The sequence below is a fragment of the Octopus bimaculoides genome, chromosome 3, assembly GCF_046866305.1.
Source record: "Octopus bimaculoides isolate indiv1 chromosome 3, ASM4686630v1, whole genome shotgun sequence".
Taxonomy (NCBI): domain Eukaryota; kingdom Metazoa; phylum Mollusca; class Cephalopoda; order Octopoda; family Octopodidae; genus Octopus; species Octopus bimaculoides.
Genome location: NC_142930.1, coordinates 108,523,404 through 108,546,737, shown reverse-complemented (window position 1 = coordinate 108,546,737; position 23,334 = coordinate 108,523,404). Strand labels below are relative to the sequence as shown.

At 37.1% G+C, this 23,334-nt stretch overlaps 1 protein-coding gene across 1 annotated transcript in view; it reads left to right on the top strand.

Moving 5' to 3' along the window:
* The first annotated feature begins 614 nt into the window (after positions 1–614).
* Positions 615–23,334, top strand: part of LOC106869623 (NPC intracellular cholesterol transporter 1) — a 69,325-nt gene continuing 46,605 nt past the window's right edge. Inside the window, exons 1-2 of the mRNA XM_089349462.1 lie at positions 615–917; positions 18,055–18,211. Of these exons, the coding sequence (XP_089205588.1) occupies positions 858–917; positions 18,055–18,211 (217 nt within the window). The 5' untranslated portion in view covers positions 615–857. The remainder of the gene's footprint in view (positions 918–18,054; positions 18,212–23,334) is intronic.

The following is a 23,334-nucleotide window of genomic DNA, read 5'->3' as shown; positions in this document are numbered from 1 at the left end:
AATTTATTTAATTAACGATGCTTTTACCGTCAAAATGTTTGGCTTTACCCCATAATAAATTTTAGAATGGAAAATAATATTGCTATGTAGTTACGTCAGTAATTTATGTAATAAAACTATAAAAGTATAATAAAGTTTTAGAATTGGTAGAATGCTTCAGTGCGCAAGGCGACGAGTTCGTAGAATTGTTTGCAAATCGAACAAAATGCTTAACGACTTCACATTGTAAGTTCAAATTCCGCCAAAGTAGACTTTGCCTTTCGTGATGGATAAAATAAGTACCACCCTCAAAATTACGGGACTTGTGCCTTTCGTAGAAAGAATTATTATAAAGATATAAACAAGTTTACAAAGTAAAAAACAAAAAAACAATCGCTTTAAAAAAGTTTTATCTTGACGTATATGTATATTGACATAGTAAAGCATTTTAAGGTGAACAGTAACGATAAGTGATAAAAATATTTAAAAAAAAGTGAGTCGATAATTAAATAATCGGTCGATGGTTATTAAGTAGGCAGCAGCTGTTGTTGTTGTTGTTTTCGGGTGGCCTGATCAGATTTGTATGTCATGTGATCTACTCTCCTGTCATTGAGGAAGAAATAGCCTGATTCCTCACTCTGTTGTTACTCCGTCGATCGATTCATTCGGGTCTCCTTCGTCCTCTTCTGACGGTCTATAAATATGTTGGAATAACTAAACAACAACCATTGACTTACAATTAACGCATCTTTCTCTCCTTGATCACGGTTGATTCAAGAGAAACTGACACCAACTTGGTTATTTATTTATATTTCTTTTTGTGTATAACATACCAACCCGTGTGAAGAATACATCACTCATACATTTAGACATCTACGATGTATTTACGGGGTACATGTCTGTACTTGGTACTATTAATATCATGGTGTGTACTGAAGGTAAGACTATTATTATTATTATTATTATTTATAACTTCATGTCGTTCTAGTATAACTGATTTCTTTCTTCTATCCTTATTATAACGCTGTCCGTTTGTGTTGTAGTTATGCTGTTATGTAATAACGATACTTCTTGATTTGTTACCTCAGTTAGTTTCTATTTGATTAATCACCTGTCCTCCCCACTTTTCTTTTATATATATATATATATATATATATATATATATATATATATATATATATATATATTTGGAGGAGCTGTTATTTTATTAATCGAAATGAAGGAACCGCTTTTGTTTATGATGAGTTATAGGGGAACTGTCCCGGCGAGCTGGTTTCGAAGCTTGCTTTTAGATAATTCATCCGAGAAAAAGAAAACACGAACATGCTATCATTTACACACACACACACACACACAGCTAATGCAATTTAAATGTCGTTTACTATTTTCGTCTGCTTATATCTGTGAAATAGATAGGGGTTTTTTTTTTTTCAAATATGATAAGGTTTCTTTGCTACTCTTATTTTTTAAGTCAGCTTTTTTCATAAAAACTTCCTAATATTCAGTTGCTATTTATTTAACATATACTTGGCGCATGAAATATTTCGTTCATTATTGTTAATATTTATATACAAGACCTATAATCGTATTGCCGAAACTATAATTTACTTTTGACAACTGTTGTCAACCAATATTCCATTATATTTTGGTAAAATATCAACTGTACATTCAAGACCTGTTAAGTTAGACTGTACATTTAAGTCCTGTTAAGTTAGACTGTACATTTACATTTACTGATTCAAGCGTGAACAATATATTCCACTTTCTCCAGTGTCTGCTGACTGTTTGCAAATGGTTCCATACATTTAAATGTCACGCATTCATTGAAAAGGCGTCTATGTTAGACGTTAAGTCAATCGGCCTACTAGAAATAGCAGCCAAGTCTCTGACTCACACGTTACTCGTTTTTAAAGAAAATGGAAACGTTAAATGGTGTAACCCTAGGCATGCTGAGATAAAATGATATCCAATATGGTTATGATTTGAATGCCTTTTCGTCATAGATAGTTCTTTTTAATCGGAATTCACATGGGACTAAGCAACAAGGGATAACTTTTTGCCTTTGTCAGATGATAAAGTGCTTGCGCCCATCACCGTTTGCACACCCTCTCATACTAATGGGAGAAAATTTTGATTTTTTTAGGCTCTAAGTACTGCTCTGTATGTTTGCAATAAAATGCCTCCCTCCAAACGCCCCTAAGGGCAACGTGGAGCTGTTGAACCGAATAATTATTAAGAATGCTTTTATATGATTAATGAGTTTTACTGTATACAGTATTCGGCTGAACTACAACTGGTTTTCTTTGTATATGAATGATACCTGTTTAAAATAAGTCTTGTCAAAAGTTTCCTTCGGACACTTAAACGTTTGTACGAAATTGATGAATTATTCCAAATCCTCAATACTTTCACGTATTAGAATTCTCCACCGCTGTTCATTTGACTGTAATCAGTTTATATTGTTTATAATTTCTGCAGTTTCAAGTTACTTGAACTTTGTCCTATAACAAATAAATTTTCGGTAGAACTTTTTTTCTTTCTGCTCCTGTGCTCCAACACGTGATATTTCAGATAAGAACTGGATCGTCTATTAAAAGTGCACACTCATTCATAAATATAATTATCTCTCACAACTAATATTTTTGTAATGTAAATGGAAAGATGTTTATGGATTTCCACTGGCCTGAGGAGAGGCTCCTTTAGGGGCTTCGAAACTTGAAGTAGCACGGAATCCAAATCAAACTGTCTTGAACACTATATATAGTGTTAAAGTCTGTCATACCGGCCATGACGAAGGGAAATAGCCCTGAAACTCGAGTCGCCTTTATATATATATATTTATATTTATATATTTGATCCTTTATATTGAACACTCAATATTTCATCTACATTCAATACTTTCTTTCATGGTGCCATCCATTTTTATTTTATTTTATTTTATATTGTATATTGTATATCATATTATATATTGTATATTCCATATTCTATACCCCACATTAGTTCTGCAGGAATATAAATAAAACATAAAAAACAGACAGTGTTGGAACTCTTTTAAGCAAAATAATATATATATATATATATATTTACTTGGAGAATGGAGCAACAAATACAAGAAAAAGCATTTTCGTTGGACTAGATAGCCGTTGTTTTATTATGCGGAGCTTGTGAAATGAGTCAGTGTGGAGGTTTAGGTTATGTAATGAGTCATTTTGTATATTATGTCATAGTCACTTACGCACGTTTCGATCCAGCCAGTAGTTTGGCCGATCTCTTCAGAGTGTTGAAGGGTATATTCGAAGTTTGTGGTGTGCGAAATGTAGGAGAAGTAATTATTGGGTGTAATATATGTGGTGGTGTGCTAGTGGTGATAGGTAAATAGAGCCTTACGTTTTAGTTGTTGCGTTGGTCTTCTTGTAAGAGGATATAGGGTGGGTGCTATTTAAGAACATTGTTCCAGTTTTAGTCAAGCGCATCGCCACGTGATGTTTGTGATTGTTTGATGCGCTGTGATTGCTTGGATGCTTCAGACTACCCCTGAAGGATCGAGGCAAACCTACCACTTATATATATATATATATATATATATATATATATATATATATATATATGTGTGTGTGTGTGTGCGTGTTCTCTATGTGGTCTGTTTGTTTTCTGTGCTCTGTTTATGTTCTGTTTTTCATTTTGTCCACGTTTTTTTTTTGTGACGTCCTGTACCCAGATATGCATCTATATATACATGTAGATGTAGGTATGTACATACATGTACGTATATATGCATATACTCACATAATATTCGTATTATATATATATATAGCTCTTCGAAACGCCGGTGTTAAAACGGGGTAGCCGATGAAGAAGAATGTTCTCTATGTGGCTTGTGCGTTTTCTCGTCTACGTTTTGTTTGCAATGTCCTGTACCCAGATATGCACCTATACATACAGGTGGATGTCGGTATGCACATACCTGTACGTATATATGCATATACTCATTTACTATTTGTTTATATATATATATATTTGATGTAACTGTTTGAAATGTCTCTGTTTAGCCCCAGATCAACCAGAATTTATGATCAGATCTTTCTCGTCACGACTGCTTCGTCATTTTACAGCTGTCTATGCCTACATTTGTTTATTATGTCCTTACCGTTTTTAAGACACCATGCTGTGATTTGGCTGCTATTTCTAGCAGGTCGAGCGACTGCGTAGAGGCTCCCTCGCTGGCTTGGTTATTTGGAAAGAGAATTGTAAAAGTACACGGTTACCAGTTCAGATATGCCTGGGGCATATTCGAACCAGTATGCCCCAAGCATATTTGAACTGGTAATAACCTTGTATTTATCACTGATTAGCGCTGCTACCCTGTGATTAATTGTAAAAGTGTTTTGTTTAATAAGCTCGACTTCTACTTCCAATGCTAGTTTATTTTCCTTTAAACACTGTTTTGTTACTAATTCTCACATCACTACATAGTTTCCTGCGACTCATTTAGATAGAATACATCTACAAAAACTAAACCGCGGGGGTGAAGAGGGATGGTCACAGCAAGAACGCCTTTGTTTGTTCAACCTAAGCTCACATGATGCTGAACATATTTCCTGTAGCAAACTTTGCTGTAACTTTCACCGCCTCTCAGTATACTTCGGAAGGACAACTGATATGACGAGAGGTTAATCTTCACATTTTGGGTACTTGTCGTTACCAAACAAAGAAAACAGGTTGTAATAATGGTTTCAAATTTTGGCACAAGGCCAGCAATTCCGAGAGAGGAGTAGGGTAAATCAATTACATTGACCCCCTTCTCTCCAATGCTCAACTGGTACTTTTTAGTCGACTCCGGCGGTATTTGAACTCAAAACGTAAAATAGTTTTATAAGTTTTTTTTTTATTATTCTTAAAAAAAAAAAAAACTATCCAACTATCCACTGCAATTCCTTAGATCTTGTGCAATTAAACCCCCAAGAAAGTAAAAGTTCCATTTATTCGACTCTAGCAGTAAGTTAAATGATGTATCTTCGAATATTTATATTAAGTTGTATTGCTTTGGCACCAATAAAGTTTGAAATAGCGAATGCTTCAGTTTTATTTACATGATTTCGAGTTAGTTTGCTCTTTGGTAGAGTCATTACAACCTGTGCAAATGAAACTTTTTATTCCTGGTCTATTATCTTCGGCATTCCTCAACAGTCTGTATTTTGCTCTCTCTACACCCTAGCTACTAGGTGTGTGTGGGTGTGTGCCTAGCGGTTAGGGTGTGGAGTATACGATTATATGGTCGTACGTTCAATTCCTGGATCATTAACAACCAGCTTATTTCTGCTGCAGCACTCTCCCCACCACCACTAGCCATCTCATCCTTAACTGGGTCAAGAGAGTGACTGTGTCTGCTAACGATTGTATAGGCTACCAAATCGTATTTGGTTGTGAGTGGAGTCTAAGCTTCAAGCTTTTTTCTTGCAAGTCTTTTTGCCCATTTTGATTTTTACCATCACCTCTTTCGCAGTCTGTAATTCTCCCATTAATAAAAACACCTCCAAGACCCCCAGTAAGGTACCTTCTCTTCGTTGCTCAACTTGCCAGAAAATGCACCCAAATCTTCCTCAAATCACATCCTACCATCTTTTAAGACCACAATACGAACCTTGAGTGCCTTTAGCAAAGTCCACTCTGTTGTTGCCATTTAAGTGAGGACTCAAACCTGAGAGTGACTTCCTCCTTTGTTCCCATGTGTCATAGAAGCCCTGAAAAGAGTTATAGGTACTGTGCTTCCCCTCTGAGCCAGACCAGTGATTCTCAACCACCCTTTGCCTATGGATCACTTTGATCCTTATTTTAGTCTACTGGATCCCCAAAGCCATTCAAAGTTACAAAATCCTACTGTATTTTTATAATTGAATATTAAGTATTGTATTAAAATTTTTTTTAAATATTTGGTGTATTGTAGAAGTATAACCAGTTTACTAGAGATAAATTTTAACAACAGAATCTTATATGGACCCCCAGTTGAGAACCATTGGACCAAACTGTATAGAAGTGTAAGGGACCTGTGAATCTCCTTGGCTATAAGGTTTACTCAATCAAAGTTGGCTAGTGACTAAACAATAACCTCCAAGACAGTAATGAAGTTCTAAGAACATTTAAACTTAAACATTACTTATTCAAGAAAATTCTTATTAATATCATCAGGACTCTGGTTACTAGCGCAAATTCATCTATAACGTTGTAAATAAAATGTAAATACACATTGAAATAAAATGCATTCCTATATATATAGGCACAACGTGGCTGTGTGGTAAGAAGCTTGCTTCCCAACCACATGGTTTTGGGTTCAGTTTTGTTGTAGATGGCATATATGACTACCCTGCATTATAGGGTGAATGGAATTGATCACAGTGAAGTGTTGGAATATACCATCAAAAGGGTATGGGGATGGAAAATCAGAGTAGGAGAGTAAAGGGTGCAAGAGGGGAGAGAGTAAGAGAAGGTTGCAAATAGGGGTGAATAAGGGTGGAGGAATGGTAAATAGGAGAGGTGTGGAAAATGATAAGGAGGACAGTATGGATGTCAACAGAAGTGGGTTAGGGGTTAGGAAGTGATGCCTGACAGTACAGAAAAAGGTGAGGAACAGCATACAATCTCACAAACCCCTCAGCCACCCACTTTTGTTCACCTTGTATCTTGAGGGGCCACCTGGCCACCTTATCGCTTTGCAACTCCTACTGATCATTCTCTCCCTCTCATCTGAATGTAAACCCCTCTACAAGAACCTGCTCTATCCCATTCTCATGCATTAACCCCTCATTCCCTGGCGTAAAGCTACCCAACTCCTTCAGACTTCATAGTCTTGCAAGCTGCACGGCAATCTCATTATTGCTGGTGTCATGTAAAATGCACCAAGTACATGCTGTAAAGTGGTTGGTGTCAGGAAGGGCATCCAACCATAGAAACCATACCAAAACAGACAATTGTACCTATCAGATCCTTTCAAACCATCCAACTTGTGCCATCATGGAACATGGATGTTAAGAGATGATTGTGCACAGAAACATGCCGTTTCTTTTATGCCCATCTGTCAAAAGATCTGGGAGACTGAAATGCCAATCTGAAAACTATACGTTTTTTTTTATTTTCCTTATTTATTTATTTCGCTTGAGAATAATCTTGGTGCTACTTGCTTTGACAATTCTTAAGTAATTCTCACTCTTTGATTAATCACGTGGCACTTGGGATCCCAGATTTATGGAAGTGATTAGTGAGTTATATTTATCAATGAAATGTAGCAGTACACTTCATTAGCACGGCAGATAGCCAAAAGTGAAATAATTCCAGTCACTCTGTTAAAGTGATGCAGCAGGTTTTTCTCAACTGATGAAAGCAAGATCAGATGAATAGATCAGCTTCACACTGAAAAGTTAAACTAAACAATCTTTTAATTACTGGTCTTTTCTATCACTATTATAATGGCCCCTGCTCCTTAAACTTGACTGATCTTGTTCCACCACTCATGACCTACATGTCTCTTCACCTCTCATCACCCTTATTCTATCCAGCTTCCTTTCCCTTTCACCAGTGGTTCGTAACCATTTTCTTGTAGCCCTCACCCCCTTTAAGTAGTTGTTATGCCTCAAGCCCACCTTGACAAGTAAAGTCTCACAACTAAACTAACTTCACATGGATGATAATTTATAAATTTTACTCTAAAAATGAATTGTATAAGCTTTTACCTGGGAAATAATAAAAAAAATTAATAAAGACAAACATTATAAATTTACTTCTTACATTCCAGGTTAATGTGCCTGATGAGATCTCATTTTATTTTAATGACCACTTTTATGTGTAATATCATAACTACAAGTAAAATTTAGTATGTTATGTTACCTCACTCCCCACTTGCTGACCCCCTTTGACATGCCCGGCACCCTGTTGGGAGCAATACCACCCACATTGAGAACCTCTGCCTTACACCAACCAATATGTCCAATCCTAAGGAGGCGAGCTTGCAGAAACGTTAGCATGCCGGTCGAAATGCTTAGTGGTATTTCGTCTGTCTTTACATTCTGAGTTTAAATTCTGCCAAGGTCAATTTTGCCTTTCATTCTTTCAGGGTCAATAAATTAAGTACCAGTTGCATACTGGGTCGATCTAATCGACTGGCCCCCTCCCCAAATTTCAGGCCTTGTGCCCAGAGTAGAAAAGAATATGTCCAATCCTTCATCCTCTGAACATTTGTCCCACTGGAATCTCTTCTCTCCTTGTCTCTTTAACTTCAGGTGTTAATCTGCAATACTTTAAACAGAACATGAGCAGCATCAATCTTACCAGTCTTGGTGAGCCTGTAAGGGCCAGAGGTTTTGTCTCTTCTTCCAGACTCCACAAAAACAATCAACTGATGACCCAGCATGTGATATGTGATGAGTTCTCCTTTTAATATCAACAAATACATAAGGCGGGAAGCTGGCAGAATCATTAGCATTGCCAGGCAAAATGCTTAGCGGCATTTTATCCATCTTTACCTTCCAAGTTCAAATTCTGCTGAGGTTGACTTTACCTTTCATCCTTACAGGGTCAGTAATTATAAATACCAGTTGAGTGCTGGGGTTGATGTAATCAACTTACCCTCTCCTCCATACTTGCTGGCCTTGTACCAAAATTTGAAACCGGTACCAACAAGTACCACATCCAAGTCTTTAAAACCAAATTTCTAAATAATCATCTCAGATGTTTTAGTGATTTAATACAAATGCACCAAAAGTATTACAATAACTTTTGTTTACTTTTGATTGCAGTGGAATAATGTCATTGATTGGGTTGCATTAGTTCGATGAAACTTTAAGGCACTTCATAATAGACAGTACCACTAAGAAATAAGCAAAAAGTGAATATTACAGTTTTTATGTATTCTTTAAATCAGTGGTTCTCAACCCAGGTCAGTATAAGATGCATTTGTTAAAATTTATGTGCAAGAAATTGCTACAATGCACAAAATATTTTAATTGTTTTAAACAATTCCTAATAGTATTTAATTATAGAAATACAGTAGTCTTTATTTTTAAAGACATCAAATGACTGGAGACCGCTCCTTTCAAACTTCAAAGGCACAAGTACTTTCTATGTGGCACCAACACAGGACACATGCTGGTCAGTCCTCCTCACCAGTGGGAGCAGCCTTAACACTTCTGCTGTGTAGGATGGGTCTTCTTGAGTACAGCAGGGCACCAGTTATTTCAGTCTTTTTTCATTTCATTGAAAGGTTCAATGTCCTTCAGTACTTCATCCCATATCTTTCTGGGTTTCCACACATATACACGCATGCAAGCACACACACACACAACAAGCTTCTTTCAGTTTCTGTCTACCAAATCCACTCACAAGGCTTTGGTCAGCCCAAGGCTATAGTAGAAGACATATGCCCCAGGTGCCATGCATGTGGGTGGGGAGCAATCTTCTCACCACACAACCATGTCTCTGCTGTTTGTGATTTTGATATTGAAATATCTGATATGTTAACCATTTCATGTTCTATATTTCAGTTGAAATGCATAGCTTTTGTTTCAGTTAATTTTCAAAATTATAAAGAATTTGGTAGAATAACTTTGGCATTATTAAGCTGGTGTTTGGAACATGAATTAATATGAAATTTTTAGGAAAGGTTTTGATTTAGATCATTTAAAAATAGGGAATTTGTATCATAAAATCAGGGGTGGTGGTCTTAGGTGGGTTGCTATCAAACAAGTTAAGGCATTGGATCTATGAGTTATTATTATATAAGTGCAGTGATGGCTGTGTGGTTACGAAGCTTGTTTTGCAGCCATACGGCTTGAGGTTCAGTCTCACTACACAGCACCTTGGGCAAGTGTCTTCTACTATAGCCCCAGGTCTACCAAAGCCTTGTGAGTGAATTTGGTTGGTGGGAACTATGTGGAAGCCCATGTTTATATATGAGTGCGTTTGTGTTTGTCTCCACCTTGACAACTAGTACTGGTTTGTTTACATCCCAGTGACTTAACAGTTCAGACTTAAAACTAAAAAAACAATAGTTATGGGGTTGATGTGTCTGAGTTAACTCTTCAGTGTTGTGCCCCAACATGGCCACAGTTTAATGACTGAAACAAGTAAAAGATAAAAGGAAATCTTTGCAATTTTCCATGTTGTCAATTTTGGATTGACATAGTATGTGTTGCGATTATCTCCCATCTTTGATTCCTTTTCTATATAACCCCAAATCACCTTTATGCTGTTATATTTTAATCCTTCCTTTCTTTTTTCCGTCCTGCTTCCTGAAAATTATTTTCAATTCTTTCACTAATCACAAGCTATTTACAATTAGTTCAACTAATTGTTTGGATTAGGATTAGGGTAATTTTTGTATCCAGCTTAAGTAGTTTCTTATTAAATTGTTCCTGCTTATCAATCAGTTGCTCCTATTTTACGCTCTGCAAAAGTACTTTAATTTCATAATCATTTTTATGTATAAAATAAATTACATCTTAATTATATCTTGTCTGGATTTGTTTAATATTTAATTGTTGTAAGAGATTAGAACTTCCTAGTTTCATTGTTCTGTGATAATCCTTGTAAATTCTATGAGCCTACTCTTCCCTCTTTTAATCTTCTCAGGGATTTCCTAATTGCAATGGCTTTATATTGCTTTTTATAGTTTTGAAAATTGTTTATTATTATTGTTATTATTATTATTGAGCTAAGGCAGCGAACTGGCAGAACCGTTAGCACGCTGAACAAAATTCAAATTCCACCAAGGTCAACTTTGCCTTTCATCCTTTCGGAGTCAATAAATTAAGTACCAGTGAAACACTGGGGTCAATATAATCAACTAATCCCCTTACCCCAAATTTGAGGCCTTCTGCCTCCAGTAGTAAGGTTTATTATTCAGTGAGCTGGCAGTCATTAGCCAGTTGGATAAAATACTTAGCTGTATTTTTTCCAGTTCTCTACATTCAGAGTTCAAATACTGCTGAGGTTGACTTTGCCTTTCATTATTTGGGGGATTGATAAAATGAGGACCAGTTGAGCACTGGACTTGCTGGTCTTATGTCAAGATTTGAAACCAATATCCTGTGGAAAACATATGTATATATAATGTGAATGTGTGTGTGTGTGTGTGTGTGTGATATAGGTATGTTTGTGTTTGTTCATCCATCATCATTGGCAACTGGTGTTGGTTTATTTATGTCCCTGTAACTTAGTAGTTCGGCCACAAAAAGACTGATAGGATAATAAATTAAGTATCAAATTTGGTTTGTTCATCTAAACCCTGCAAAGCATTTCTCTGGTATGGCTGCAGTCCAATGACTGAAACAAGTAAAAGATAAAAGATAGAGATGACTGTAAGAGGTAAATAGGATGGTTCTAACCCTCTTGTTACCATATTCCTGTTGCAATACTCTGCCTTTGTTTCAATTCATTTCCAAAATAATGAAGAATTTAGTAAAATAACTTTGCCATTATTAAGTTAGTGTTTGGACCATAAATTAACATGAAATTTTGATAAAACGTTTTAATTTAGATCACTTTTAAACAAAGTTATATCACAGAACATATGGCCTAGTGGTTAGGGTGTTAGGCTTGCGATCGCTAAATCATGGATTTGATTTTTGGGCCAAGTGGCACATCATGCTCTTGAGCAAAACACTTCATTTCATGTTGCTCCAGTCCACTCAGCTGTGAATGGGTGACCCTGTGATGGACTAGCTTTCTGATCAAGGGCAATGTTGGCCTGCTCACCTAGCCAGTGAGATGGCATCATTCAAAAGCTAAAACGATGCAAAGCACATTGTAATTAGCAATGTATAGCAACATCCGATGGTCTGGTCAATTATATGAAAATGTGATATCAAAGAACAAAGAGCTATTTCACGCGAGGTAAAGATCCGACACTAGTAAGAGGAGGAGGAGAAGAAGACAAAGGAGAAGAAAAGTTACCATCTTTGATGACAATTAAGATGCATTTGTTTTTCAAAAAAAATTGTCACCAAAAATTCCCCTGGACCTATGTTATATGCTTTAAGCCTTTAGCATTTAAACCAGCCATATCCTGCCCAAATATTCAACTTGTTTTATGTTCAAACTGACCAAATCCAGCCACTCACACCTACCCTACAATGTTATTCTAAAAATAAACCATCACATCATTGAAATCTCAAAGCTGCAAGATTAATTCAAAACACTTAGTAACTAAATAAGCTTTAAATTTGACAGTAATCTAAATGCTAAAGAATTAATGCACTAAACAGAGATTTCCCTGAATATGCACTGCTGAAATTAAGGTGAATGTAATTATGTTTATGGACCATCAAATGCAGAAGTTTACGAGTTGAAGAACTAGAAGGGTGAGTGTCCAAGGTGGACTGCTCGCTTGCTGACTCTCACCTTATTAACTCAGATCTTCTGCATTCCTTTGTTATCTTCATTCCTTATTCCCTCTATTTATGACCTACTTGAAGCCACTTCTAAACACACATTTGTGCAAATAGTGGCATTTCACTCTTTCATTTCCTTAAGTATGTTAGCCTTGCCTGCCTATAATCACAACACCTAACAAATATGTGCAAACACCTGCAAAATATATATATATATATATAATACGAATAATATGTGAGTATATGCATATATACATATATATATATATATGTACATACCTACATCTACATGTATATATAAATGCATATCTGGGTACAGGATGTCACAAGAAAACGTGGGCAAAATGAGAAGCAGAACATAAACAGAGCACAGAAAACACACAAGCCACATAGAGAACATTTCCTTCATCAGCTGCCACCATTCTTACACTAAGCGTTTCGAAGAGTTAGGGCAGGACGCATTGTTAGAATGGCTCTTCCCGCGGAAACAAATTAAATTTTTAACGCGAGGAATATAGTGGCGAACACAAAAAAAAAACAAAACGAAACAGTGAAAATAAACAAGGGCTTTAAGGGCAGACGTGAAAAAAATATATGTGTATACTGAACGCCTGTGATGTCACGAACTGGGAGGAAGAGAGAAGAAGAAAGTTCGTGCAAGCTTGGCAGTAGCCAAGATAAGAAAGGACGTAGTAGCCGGTCACATGTGACCAGCGAGGGGTGAGGAGAAAGAGTGGAAGAGAGAGAAAAAAAAAAGAAGGGGAAGGAAGTAAGATATAGGTGAGCAGCGAGAGACAGGGAGGAAGAGAGAGAGATATAGTAGCGAAGGGGAGAGGTGAAGAACAACAGAAGGAAGAACGAGAGAGGGAGAAAGATTCAAAGATAGTCGCGTCAGAAATATAAAGTTAAAACTTCCTTGCAAAGATGCCGCATGCATTCGATCATGTAATAATACAAATATGTGAGTATATGCATATATACATACATGTATGTACATACCTACATCTACATGTATATATAGATGCATATCTGGGTACAGGACATCACAAGATGTATATATATATATATATATATATATATACATATACATCCTGCGATGGTGTGTACATAGAGAAACTGAAACAGTTACTTTGACTCATTGAACTGTTCCTAAACACAGTTTTCACAACTTCAGAAAATATATCCACATACTGTGTTCTCTTCACTTAAGAACAACAGACCTGTATGTTGCTTTTAAGGAAAATTATTGGGTGCAGGTCTGGCTGAGTGGTTAAGAAGCTTGCTTTGGGTTCATTTTATAAGTGAATATCCTCATCGCCACTTTTATATCCTTCTATACATTGGATATACAGATTTTACAGAACAGGGATAGACACAGCTGTCCTCACACGACGTATTTCAAATTACTCCACTAAACATGATACTCTAATAAATACAAACTCCCAACGATCCCAATGACTTCCTACAGACTCCCAACAACTCCTATCACTGTTTTCCCATCTCACCCAATACACTATTCTCTGTAAGAGTTTGGCTAGTCCATTCTTCCAGTCCCACAAGGGTGTCAATGACACCCACCACAGCCATTCAGTACCACTGCATGGCACCTTGGAAACAGGAACTGAAAGTAGTCCTGTGTGTGTGTGTGTGTGTGTGTGTGCGATTGCATTGCATTGCATTGCATTGCATGATAGTTATAAGTAAGTGTTGCTGTCATACAATTAGTGTCTTTCATTCCCAATATTCTGTGGAAAACAAGACAGTGAGTTGGCAGAACCGTTAGCATGCCAGGCAAAATGCTTAGTGGCATTTTGTCCATCTTTACATTCTGAGTCCAAATTCGGTTGAGGTCCACTTTGCCTTTCATCCTTTTAGGGTCAATAAAATAAAGTACCAGTTGAGTACTGGGGTCAGTGTAATCAATTTACCCCTCCCCTCTTTGTGCCAAAATTTAAAGCCAGTACTCTGTGAAAAAGCTATCTGACATTTGGAAATATTCCTTGCTTGGCAAAAGGCTAGGGTTGGTGACAGAAACAGCATCCGACAGGATTTCTAGTGAGGTAGATTTTCATCTACCTCACTAAAACTCCATCTGAGTCAAGCATAGAAAAGAGGACATTAAAATGATGATAATTACATTCCATATCAATAGAAACACTTCCTCTATGTTTTGCTACCATCAACTGACTTGTAAGAATTCAAACTAAACTTTACTCATTGGCAATTAAACTGGCCATATCTGGCTCAGATATTCTACCTGTTCTATGTTCAAACCCTACAGATCTCACCTCTCCCTTCTTACACCAATCCTACAATATTATTCTGACAAAATAAATAACCATGTCATTGAAAATTTGAAGCTACATGATAATGCATGAGTAACTAATGCTGGTGCCATGTAAAAAGCAGCCAGTCCACTCTGTAAAGTGGTTGGCATTAGGAAGAGCATCCAGCTGTAGAAACCAAGCCAAAACAGACTGTGGAACCTGGTGTGGCCCCTGGCCTTGCCATCACCTGACAAGCTGTTCAACCCATGTCAGCATGGAAGACTGACATTAACCTATTACCTGCCATGAACCCCATTTGGAGATCTGCTAAAAACAGTCTTATTGCTGGTTGTTTGTTGTATTTAAAGTGAATTGCTTATGTACAGTACATTTGCAGAGGTGTGTTTAACAATATTTAAATAGTTGTATGCTGTCAACTTAATGTGACAGTCCCCTGAAGGGAATTATACTACTGTTGGTTAGACCTAGGAAGCTGCACCGCTTTCTGTCGGCTTTGACACATTTCCTGTGTCCTTATGTTTACAAGGGGGTGACAAGCACCTGCATCCAGAGACATGTTTCTGAGTCGTTGCTTGTCATCAGTCTGGAGTAGCATGACTTGCTAGTCGAAGATGCCTGTCAAGCTCTTGTAACAACTATTTCATCGTATCACTACTGCATAAATCTCACTGAGAGATTTAGAAATGTATTATTTCTAAAAATAACAATATTTAATTGTTAAAGTTTCGTCATTATTATCTCTGGCTAACTCTACAGGATGTTTTATGTCATAAATCGCAATTTTTGAACTACAAAAATATTGACTGTTTTGAAAACTTTTTGTTTTGTTCCACTTCCCATCTGTATTATTCATTGATAGTTCATATCACATTCGCATTTGATACTAGAGTTTCAAAAAAGACTAAGATGTTTATTATTGCAATTAAATAGAAAAGGATAACTATACTTTTTTTTCAGTAATCCCCATTTGGGACTTAAATACTATATGTTATTTTAGCTCCTGAGACCTCTGGCAAAGCCAAAAAATATGAATAAAAAGATTTGGCAGTTAATGGTTAAATGATGATGATGATGAACTCAATAAATAAGCATCACATTTGACAGAGTAATCTGAATGCTAAAGCATTAAACCACTTGTCGAGGTGATCTATGGCTTCTGATTTCAATGGCATTGCAGCTGTTGCCATTCTGTTCTCTTTGAGGCTTTGCACTACTTTAACCAAATGCAAATGACATGGCTGCGTGATTAAGAAGTTTGCATTGCAATGGCATAGTTTTAGGTTCATCTCCCTGCATGGCACAGAGGACAAAAGTCTTTTATTTTATAGCTCCAGGCTGACCAAAGCTTTGTGAGTGGATTTGGTTGGTAGAAACTGAAAGAAGTCCATCGTGTGTGTGTGTGTGTGTACATATATGTATCTTTTATCATTTACTTGTTTCAGTCATTAAACTGTGGCCATACTGGGGCATCACCTTGAAGAAATTGTTTAGTCAAATGAATTGACACCAGTACTTATTGTTTTTAAGCTTGGTGCTTATTCTATCAGTCTGTTTTGCTGAACTGCTAAGTTAGGGGGGGGGGGGCATAAACACATCAACACCAGTTGTCAAGCAGTGGTGGAGGACAAACACACTCAGATACACATACATACACATAGATACATACATACAATGGGCTTCTTTCAGTTTCTTTCTACCAAATTTATTCAAGGCTTTGGTCGTCCTGAGGTTATAGTGGAAGACACTTGCCCAGTGTGTTACACAGTGGAACTGAACCAAGAACCATGTGGTTGAGAAGCCAAAGCATTGCATATTATAAGAAATAATACAAGTTGATAGTTAGTACTTTTGCCTTGTATTTCAGTATTTCAGAATTAGGACCTCTTCAGGAAATCTTCAGAGAAATGATGTGAATTGGCTTCTTCTCTGTTCTGTAATATGTGTAAATGAAGGATAGCGTAACTATAATAGCTAATCAGTTCTGTTGCGAATATGTGGGTTGGTCTTCCTAATTATGATGGCTTCTTTTATAGTCAGGTTCCCAATGTTTTGTTTTATGGCTTCTATAGAAACCTGGCTGTTTGGGTATGACATTTCCTTCCATAGATGTTTTTTGTATAGAGATGTTCTTTAACCCATTTGTATACTTGTCTACTACGTACAACATAAAATTCATTGCATTTCATGTAGTACAGCAAACATGTATTTTCATCGATGATCAGGTAGTTGGGAATGTACATATGGCATTGTTTTGTGTTGACCTGTTTTTCATTAGGATCCTCCACAGGGAGGGTCCAAAGTGTGCTAGTCATATATTCAGCTCCCTCTTTGGATTGCTCAGCAGTTGTGGGGGGGGGGTTATCATTAAAATGTGGCAGTTTCAAAAATCATCTTATCCTTGAGTGTGTGGTTTTTGTTAGGTGGTCTGGTGATGTCCTGGTGTTTAGTGAAAGACTATGGATAACTGTTCTCCATCAGAAGTGTATGTTGTGGGTCTTTCTGTTTTCTACCTCACTGCATTTGCTGCATATCTTGCGAATTTCATTTCTAATGTAGGCCACCTAAGCTCTGATGGTTGGGGATGAATTATAATGCGCAGAGAGGCCCAAATACATACACACACACACACACACACACACACACATGTACATATATATATACACATGCATATATATAAGCACCCAATACACTCTTTGAGTGGTTGGCATTAGGAAGGGCATCCAGCCTGGTACAGACCCCCCACTTACCATTTCAGTCAAGCCATCCAACCCATGCCAGCATGGAAAGTGGACATTAAACGAGGTACAGATGTGGCTGTATGGTAAGAAGCTTGCTTTCCAACCACATGGTTCTGGGTTCCGTCCCATTGCATGGCACCTTGGGCAAGTGTTTTCTACTATAGCCTCAGGCCGACCAAAGCCTATAGTATGTGTGTGTGTGTCTGTGTTTGTCCCTCACCACCGCTTGACAACTGGTGTTGGTGTATTTCTGTCCCCATAATTTAGTGGTTAGGCAAAAGAAACTAATTGAATAAGTACCACATTTTACAAAGTAAAATAAGTTCTGGAGTCAATTCATTTGGCAAAAACATTCTTCTAGGTAGTGCCCCAGCATGGCCACAGTCAAATGACTGAAACAAGTAAAAAATAAAAGGTGTATAAATTACTGGAGTTTACCTTAGCCTTTGCCATATTAGTCATCAACTATGTCTCCACCATTTTAAGTTATTATCCAAACAACAATTTCTCTTCTTCAACACACCTTTGTGCTTTAACGATCAGTTCAAACAAATTGATGCCACTTGAAACTGTTAAACCATCTTCTACACTTTTCTTAGTTCTCCTTTTTTCTATCTTGTAATATTAACAAATCTTTTGCTTTTATTTATTTATCTATTTATTTTTTGAAAGGTTTCCTGTGAAGAAGGCCATTGTGTGTGGTATGGAGTATGCGGTTCCATTCATAATTTCCAGCCAACCAACTGTGTCTATAATGGACCAGCGAAGCCACTCACTGACCCAAGTGCCTTGAAAATCTTGAAGGATTACTGCCCAACACTTTATAAGGGTAAATGTTTCACATTAATTATTTCTTGTGTCGTTAAGAAAGAAATCTATGATGAGTTTTTCTTTTAGAAGTTGATTAATTGCTAAAGTTTCCAAGAGATTTGCCCCATGTATATGTCTTTTATCTCACTTTTAGCTTTTACTCGTCTCAGTCATTTAGATTGTGCCCATGCTGGGGCACCATCTGGAAGAATTTTAATCAAACACATTGACCCCAGTGCTAACTTTTATGAAGCCTGATATTTATTTTATTCCCCACCCCTTTGCCGAATCACTAGGTTACTGGGATATATACCAGCCAACACCTGTTGTCAAGTGATAGTGGGAGACAAATACAAAGACATGCACACATGCTGGGCTTCTTTCAGTTTCCTTCTACCAGATCCACTCACAAGGCTTTAGTCTGCCCAAGGCTATAGTAGAAGACATGTGCACAAGGTGTCACTCAGTAGCACTGAACCTGAAACCATATGGCTGGGAAGCAAACTTCTTACCACACAGCCGCACCTGTGTGGATGTTTTTGTCTCTTTGTCTTGACATCATGTGATAGTCTTAAATGAGAGTCTCTGTCATACAAGGGGTGTCATTCTTTTCCAGTCTTCTGTGAGAAGTGTGTCTCATTGTCCTCTGGTCAAGGTTGCTCAGACATTTTCAACCTAAGCACGCTATCCATCTCAGTCATGCAATAGTTGAGGGAGGTCTTCAAGCAGGCATCTAGTGTTTCTAGTGAGTTGATCTGCTTACATTGTGTTCAGACAACCTTCTTGAATATGGCCATGCTTTGGCACATAGCAGTAAGTCACTTGCCAGCTCTTGTTTAGCTCACTAGCAATGTCCCACAAAATACAAGTGCCTCTCCCTTATAACGGTGGAAGCAGGCAGATCTCTGTACAGTTGTTTCTTAGTGGGATGTATTCTCCAAGATCTGTTTTAAGACTACTTTTGATATTCGTGTGTAAGTTCCATCTAACTTGGATTCCAGGTTTTTAGTTAGCATCCAGGTTGTTACTCCATATAAAAGAATTGACTCTACTGTTGCACAGAAAAATTTCCTCTTAAGGCTGTCCGATAGCATTAATTTTCAGACAAGTTGATGATTTCACATACCTTCGTTCTGAGATAGCCTCAACTGAAGAGCATGTCTAGTTGTGAGGAAATATAACCTCATTTGGAAATAGGTGGGGGTTGGTGACAGGAAGAGATGTCGAGAGATTTGCTAAACATAAGCATACACGCATACACACAGGTACATAGACATAAATATAGACATACACACTGCACATAGAAACATAGGCACACAGATGTAGAGAACATATATGCATATACACAAACATATACATATATAGGTGCAGGCGTGGCCGTGTGGTAAGAAGGCGGCGAGCTGGCAGAAACATTAGCACGCCGGGCGAAATGCTTAGCAGTATTTTGTCTGCTGTTACGTTCTGAGTTCAAATTACGCCGAGGTCGACTTTGCCTTTCATCCTTTCTGGGTCGATAAATTTAGTACCAGTTATGCACTGGGATCGATGTAATCGACTTAATCCCTTTGTCTGTCCCTGTTTGTCCCCTCTATGTTTAGCTCCTTGTGGGCAATAAAGAAATAAGCTAGCTTCCAAACCATATGGTTCTGGGTTCAGTCCCACTGCATGGCACTTTATGCAAGTGTCTTCTTCTATAGCCTTGGGCCAACCAAAGCCTTGTGAGTGGATTTGATAGATGGAAACTGAAAGAAGTCCTGTCATATATATATATGTATGTGTGTCTGTGTTTGTCCCTGCTCCATCACTTGACAACCGATACAGGTGTGTTTATGTCCTTGTAACTTTGCAATTCAGCAAAAGAGACCAATAGAATTAGTATTAAACTTACAAAGAATAAGTCCTGGGGTCAACTTCTTCAACTGTAGTTTTAAGGCCTAATTGACTGAAGTTAGAAATAAGTTGTTTCCTAAATTTGTCAAGGGTGTGGCCACCATACCCATGGGAGATACCCAGACCGTAGTCTCGATATAGACCAATGTCATGAGATGGGTACTTAGATCTCAATGTGTTTCATACAAATAAACCCACAAGGTCACAGACGTCAGCACTATTGTATGACCCCCATAGAGACATCAAATAGTTCATCATTATGCGACACTTTTACCCATGCTCATCTTTTATGAAACGGTAGTGTTTTCCTCACATTCCTGATAAAATCTAGGTCTATTGGGTCAATATTAACATGATTTAGCAAACTCAGTGGCTTTGTCAAGTAGTGTGTGTATCATCATCATCATCGTTTAACGTCCGTTTTCCATGCTGGCATGGGTTGGACTGTTTGACTGGGCTCTGGAAAACCAGGGGCTGCATATATATATATATATATATATATATATATATATAAAAGATAATAAGAGTGAAAAAACTACAGAAGGCTTGTGTTACATGGTTAAAGTATATATTTAAATTATGTCAGTAAAATGTTATAAAATCTTTTTGGTATATAAACATTGTATTTTGAGAAATAACCGGTTTCGTGTTGTCTTTTCAAATTTCTCTACTTCATTGTGTTGTGTTCGGTTATTTCTCAAAATACAATGTTTATATACCAAAAAGATTTTCTAACATTTTTCTGACATAATTTAAATATATACTTTAACCATGTAACACAAGCCTTCTGTAGTTTTTTCACTCTTATTATCTTTTATACATCCAACCACGTGTTTTCACATACCAACTTTCTCACCTATATATATATATATATATATACATACGTTTATACTTTTTCGTTGGTTATGCTTTTCTGTGTTATTGTTAAATTTAAGTAAAAATATAATCTTATATATATATATAAATGTTTTCCTAAATAAAATTACACTTCTTGTTTGGAGCTCCAATGAAGCTCTTGAGTGATACACAATCATTCAACTATGAGAGTGCATTGCATCTTATGGCAGAAACTAATGAACTTCGTTACATAATTTCGTAATCCTTTGTCATTCTATTTCTTATTACTGCTCTGTCCTTGACGGACACTTTGTTCTAAAGCCCACGTATGTTCATTTCTAATCTCAGGTTATTAGTATCGCTGTGCCTAAGTGAAACAATATAAATTTTTAAGGTGGTTATTTGCAATTTACGACCAAAGGGCACAAATACAATTGTCACTAAAGTACAATTATCATTAAAGTAACGGGGGATTCAAGTTAGCACTAGCATTAGAAAAAATAAAAGTCATGACAATTCTTAGCCACAGGCAAGCACTTATCGCATGACTGACAAGGGAGATATGCTCCCTACAGCAAGTGAGATACTTGGATCATCGATGAATTTGCATTTAATCAATCCTCATCAGTGACCTTTACTCAGATGCTGAGGACTAAACTTAACCTTCCTTGTCAGTTTATAGAAAATACTATAGGAAGCGGTGACTGATTCCGTAAAATGGTAAAGTGAAAAATGTAAATTATTAAGGTGTCTTTGTATCTGCATTTGTCCCAACTACCTCTGCTTGACAACCAGTGTTTGTTTGTTTCATCCCTGTAACTTAGTAATTCAGCAAAAAGAGACTGATAGAACAAGCACCAGACTTTAAAAAAAGTACATAGTGATGGGGTTGATTTGTTCAACTAAAACCCTTTTAGGTGACACCCCAGTATGGTTGCAGTCCATTGACTGCAGCCAATAAAAGGAGATAAAACATAAAAGATGTACAAGCCAATGTCTTTCCTTTTTATAAAGTTGGTGATGTAGGATTCTTTCTTCAAGCGAATTGGTTGCTAATTCTGTTTACTTAGAGCTACAGGTGTACAAAATGTGATTATATTAGGTGCATGTAGGGACTGCTATGCATTATTCCAAACAATAAGCTACTTCATGCTGGAGCACACAGTACCCTTGTCTATTAGTTAGAAGTATTTCTTGAACACTGCACCTGTGGATCATGGCTAGTTATTCGATCACTTATCTGTGTACTGTTATAGGTCTGATTGATCACAGTTGACCCAGGGTTAAACAACTTTGAACTGGAGGGAGTAAGACTAAATCACTTACCATTTCTGATATTCCATGGCTCTTTTAAGACTCAATCTTTTACTTGTTTAAGTCCTTGGACTGCAGCCAGGCCAGGGCACCATCTTGAAGGTTTTAGTTGAATAGATCTATCCCAATGCTCATTTGTGATGGTGCATTGGAAAACCTGTCGGATGTTGCTAAATAAACAACTGAGATGTTTTTTTTTTTTTTACATATTTGCTGTGGCAAATGACTCCAGTTTCAATTCCATGACTCCTATTCATTTTATGAGTCAGAAAAGGCTGAAGTTGTGAAAAGTTTTTAGTTCTCAAATGCAGCTCAACTTCAAACACTGTTTTCTCAAAAAGACCAATTTTCTGGGTCACATTTGCTTATCCAAGAAAAAATGGCATATCTCTGTCAAATATTAAGATATTTGAAAAATTTTAAGTGTTCTGAAATCTTTGAGTTATGCTCTTTCAGAATAGAACAAAAATCACCATTTCAAATTTTTAACAATATTAATGGTTTTCCCCTGCACCATCACATTTTTTGAATGTCTGGCACTTATTCTTCCAGTCTTTTTTTATGAACCACTGAGGTATGTGGACATAAGCACCAACACCAGTTGTGAAGTGGGGGTGGGATGAAAGAGACACAATGAGACACTCATAAATGCACATCTCTCTCTCTATCTATCTCACTCTATCCCCCCCTCTCCCTGGCGTTAGGAAGGGCATCCAGCTGTAGAAACATTGCCAGATCAGATTGGAGCCTGGAGCAGCTGCTAGCTCTCCAGACCTCAGTCAAACCATCCAACCCATGTCAGCATGGAAAACAGATGTTAAACAATGATGATGATGATATACACACACACACCCATATATATGTATATGTATTATGTATCATCACCAACATTTAACATCCGTTTTCCATGCTGGCATCACAAAACAGGATGAAAACAAACTCAATGCTGGTTGTATTCCTCTGTTTCAGGATATCATTATATCGGTTCTCTCCTGTCTCTGACCATCTCTCACGTCTACAATCTACACTCTCTCTCCATCCACTTATCCACACTTCCTGTTCCCCAGCCCCCTCTCACTTTCACTATTTTTATCTCATCCT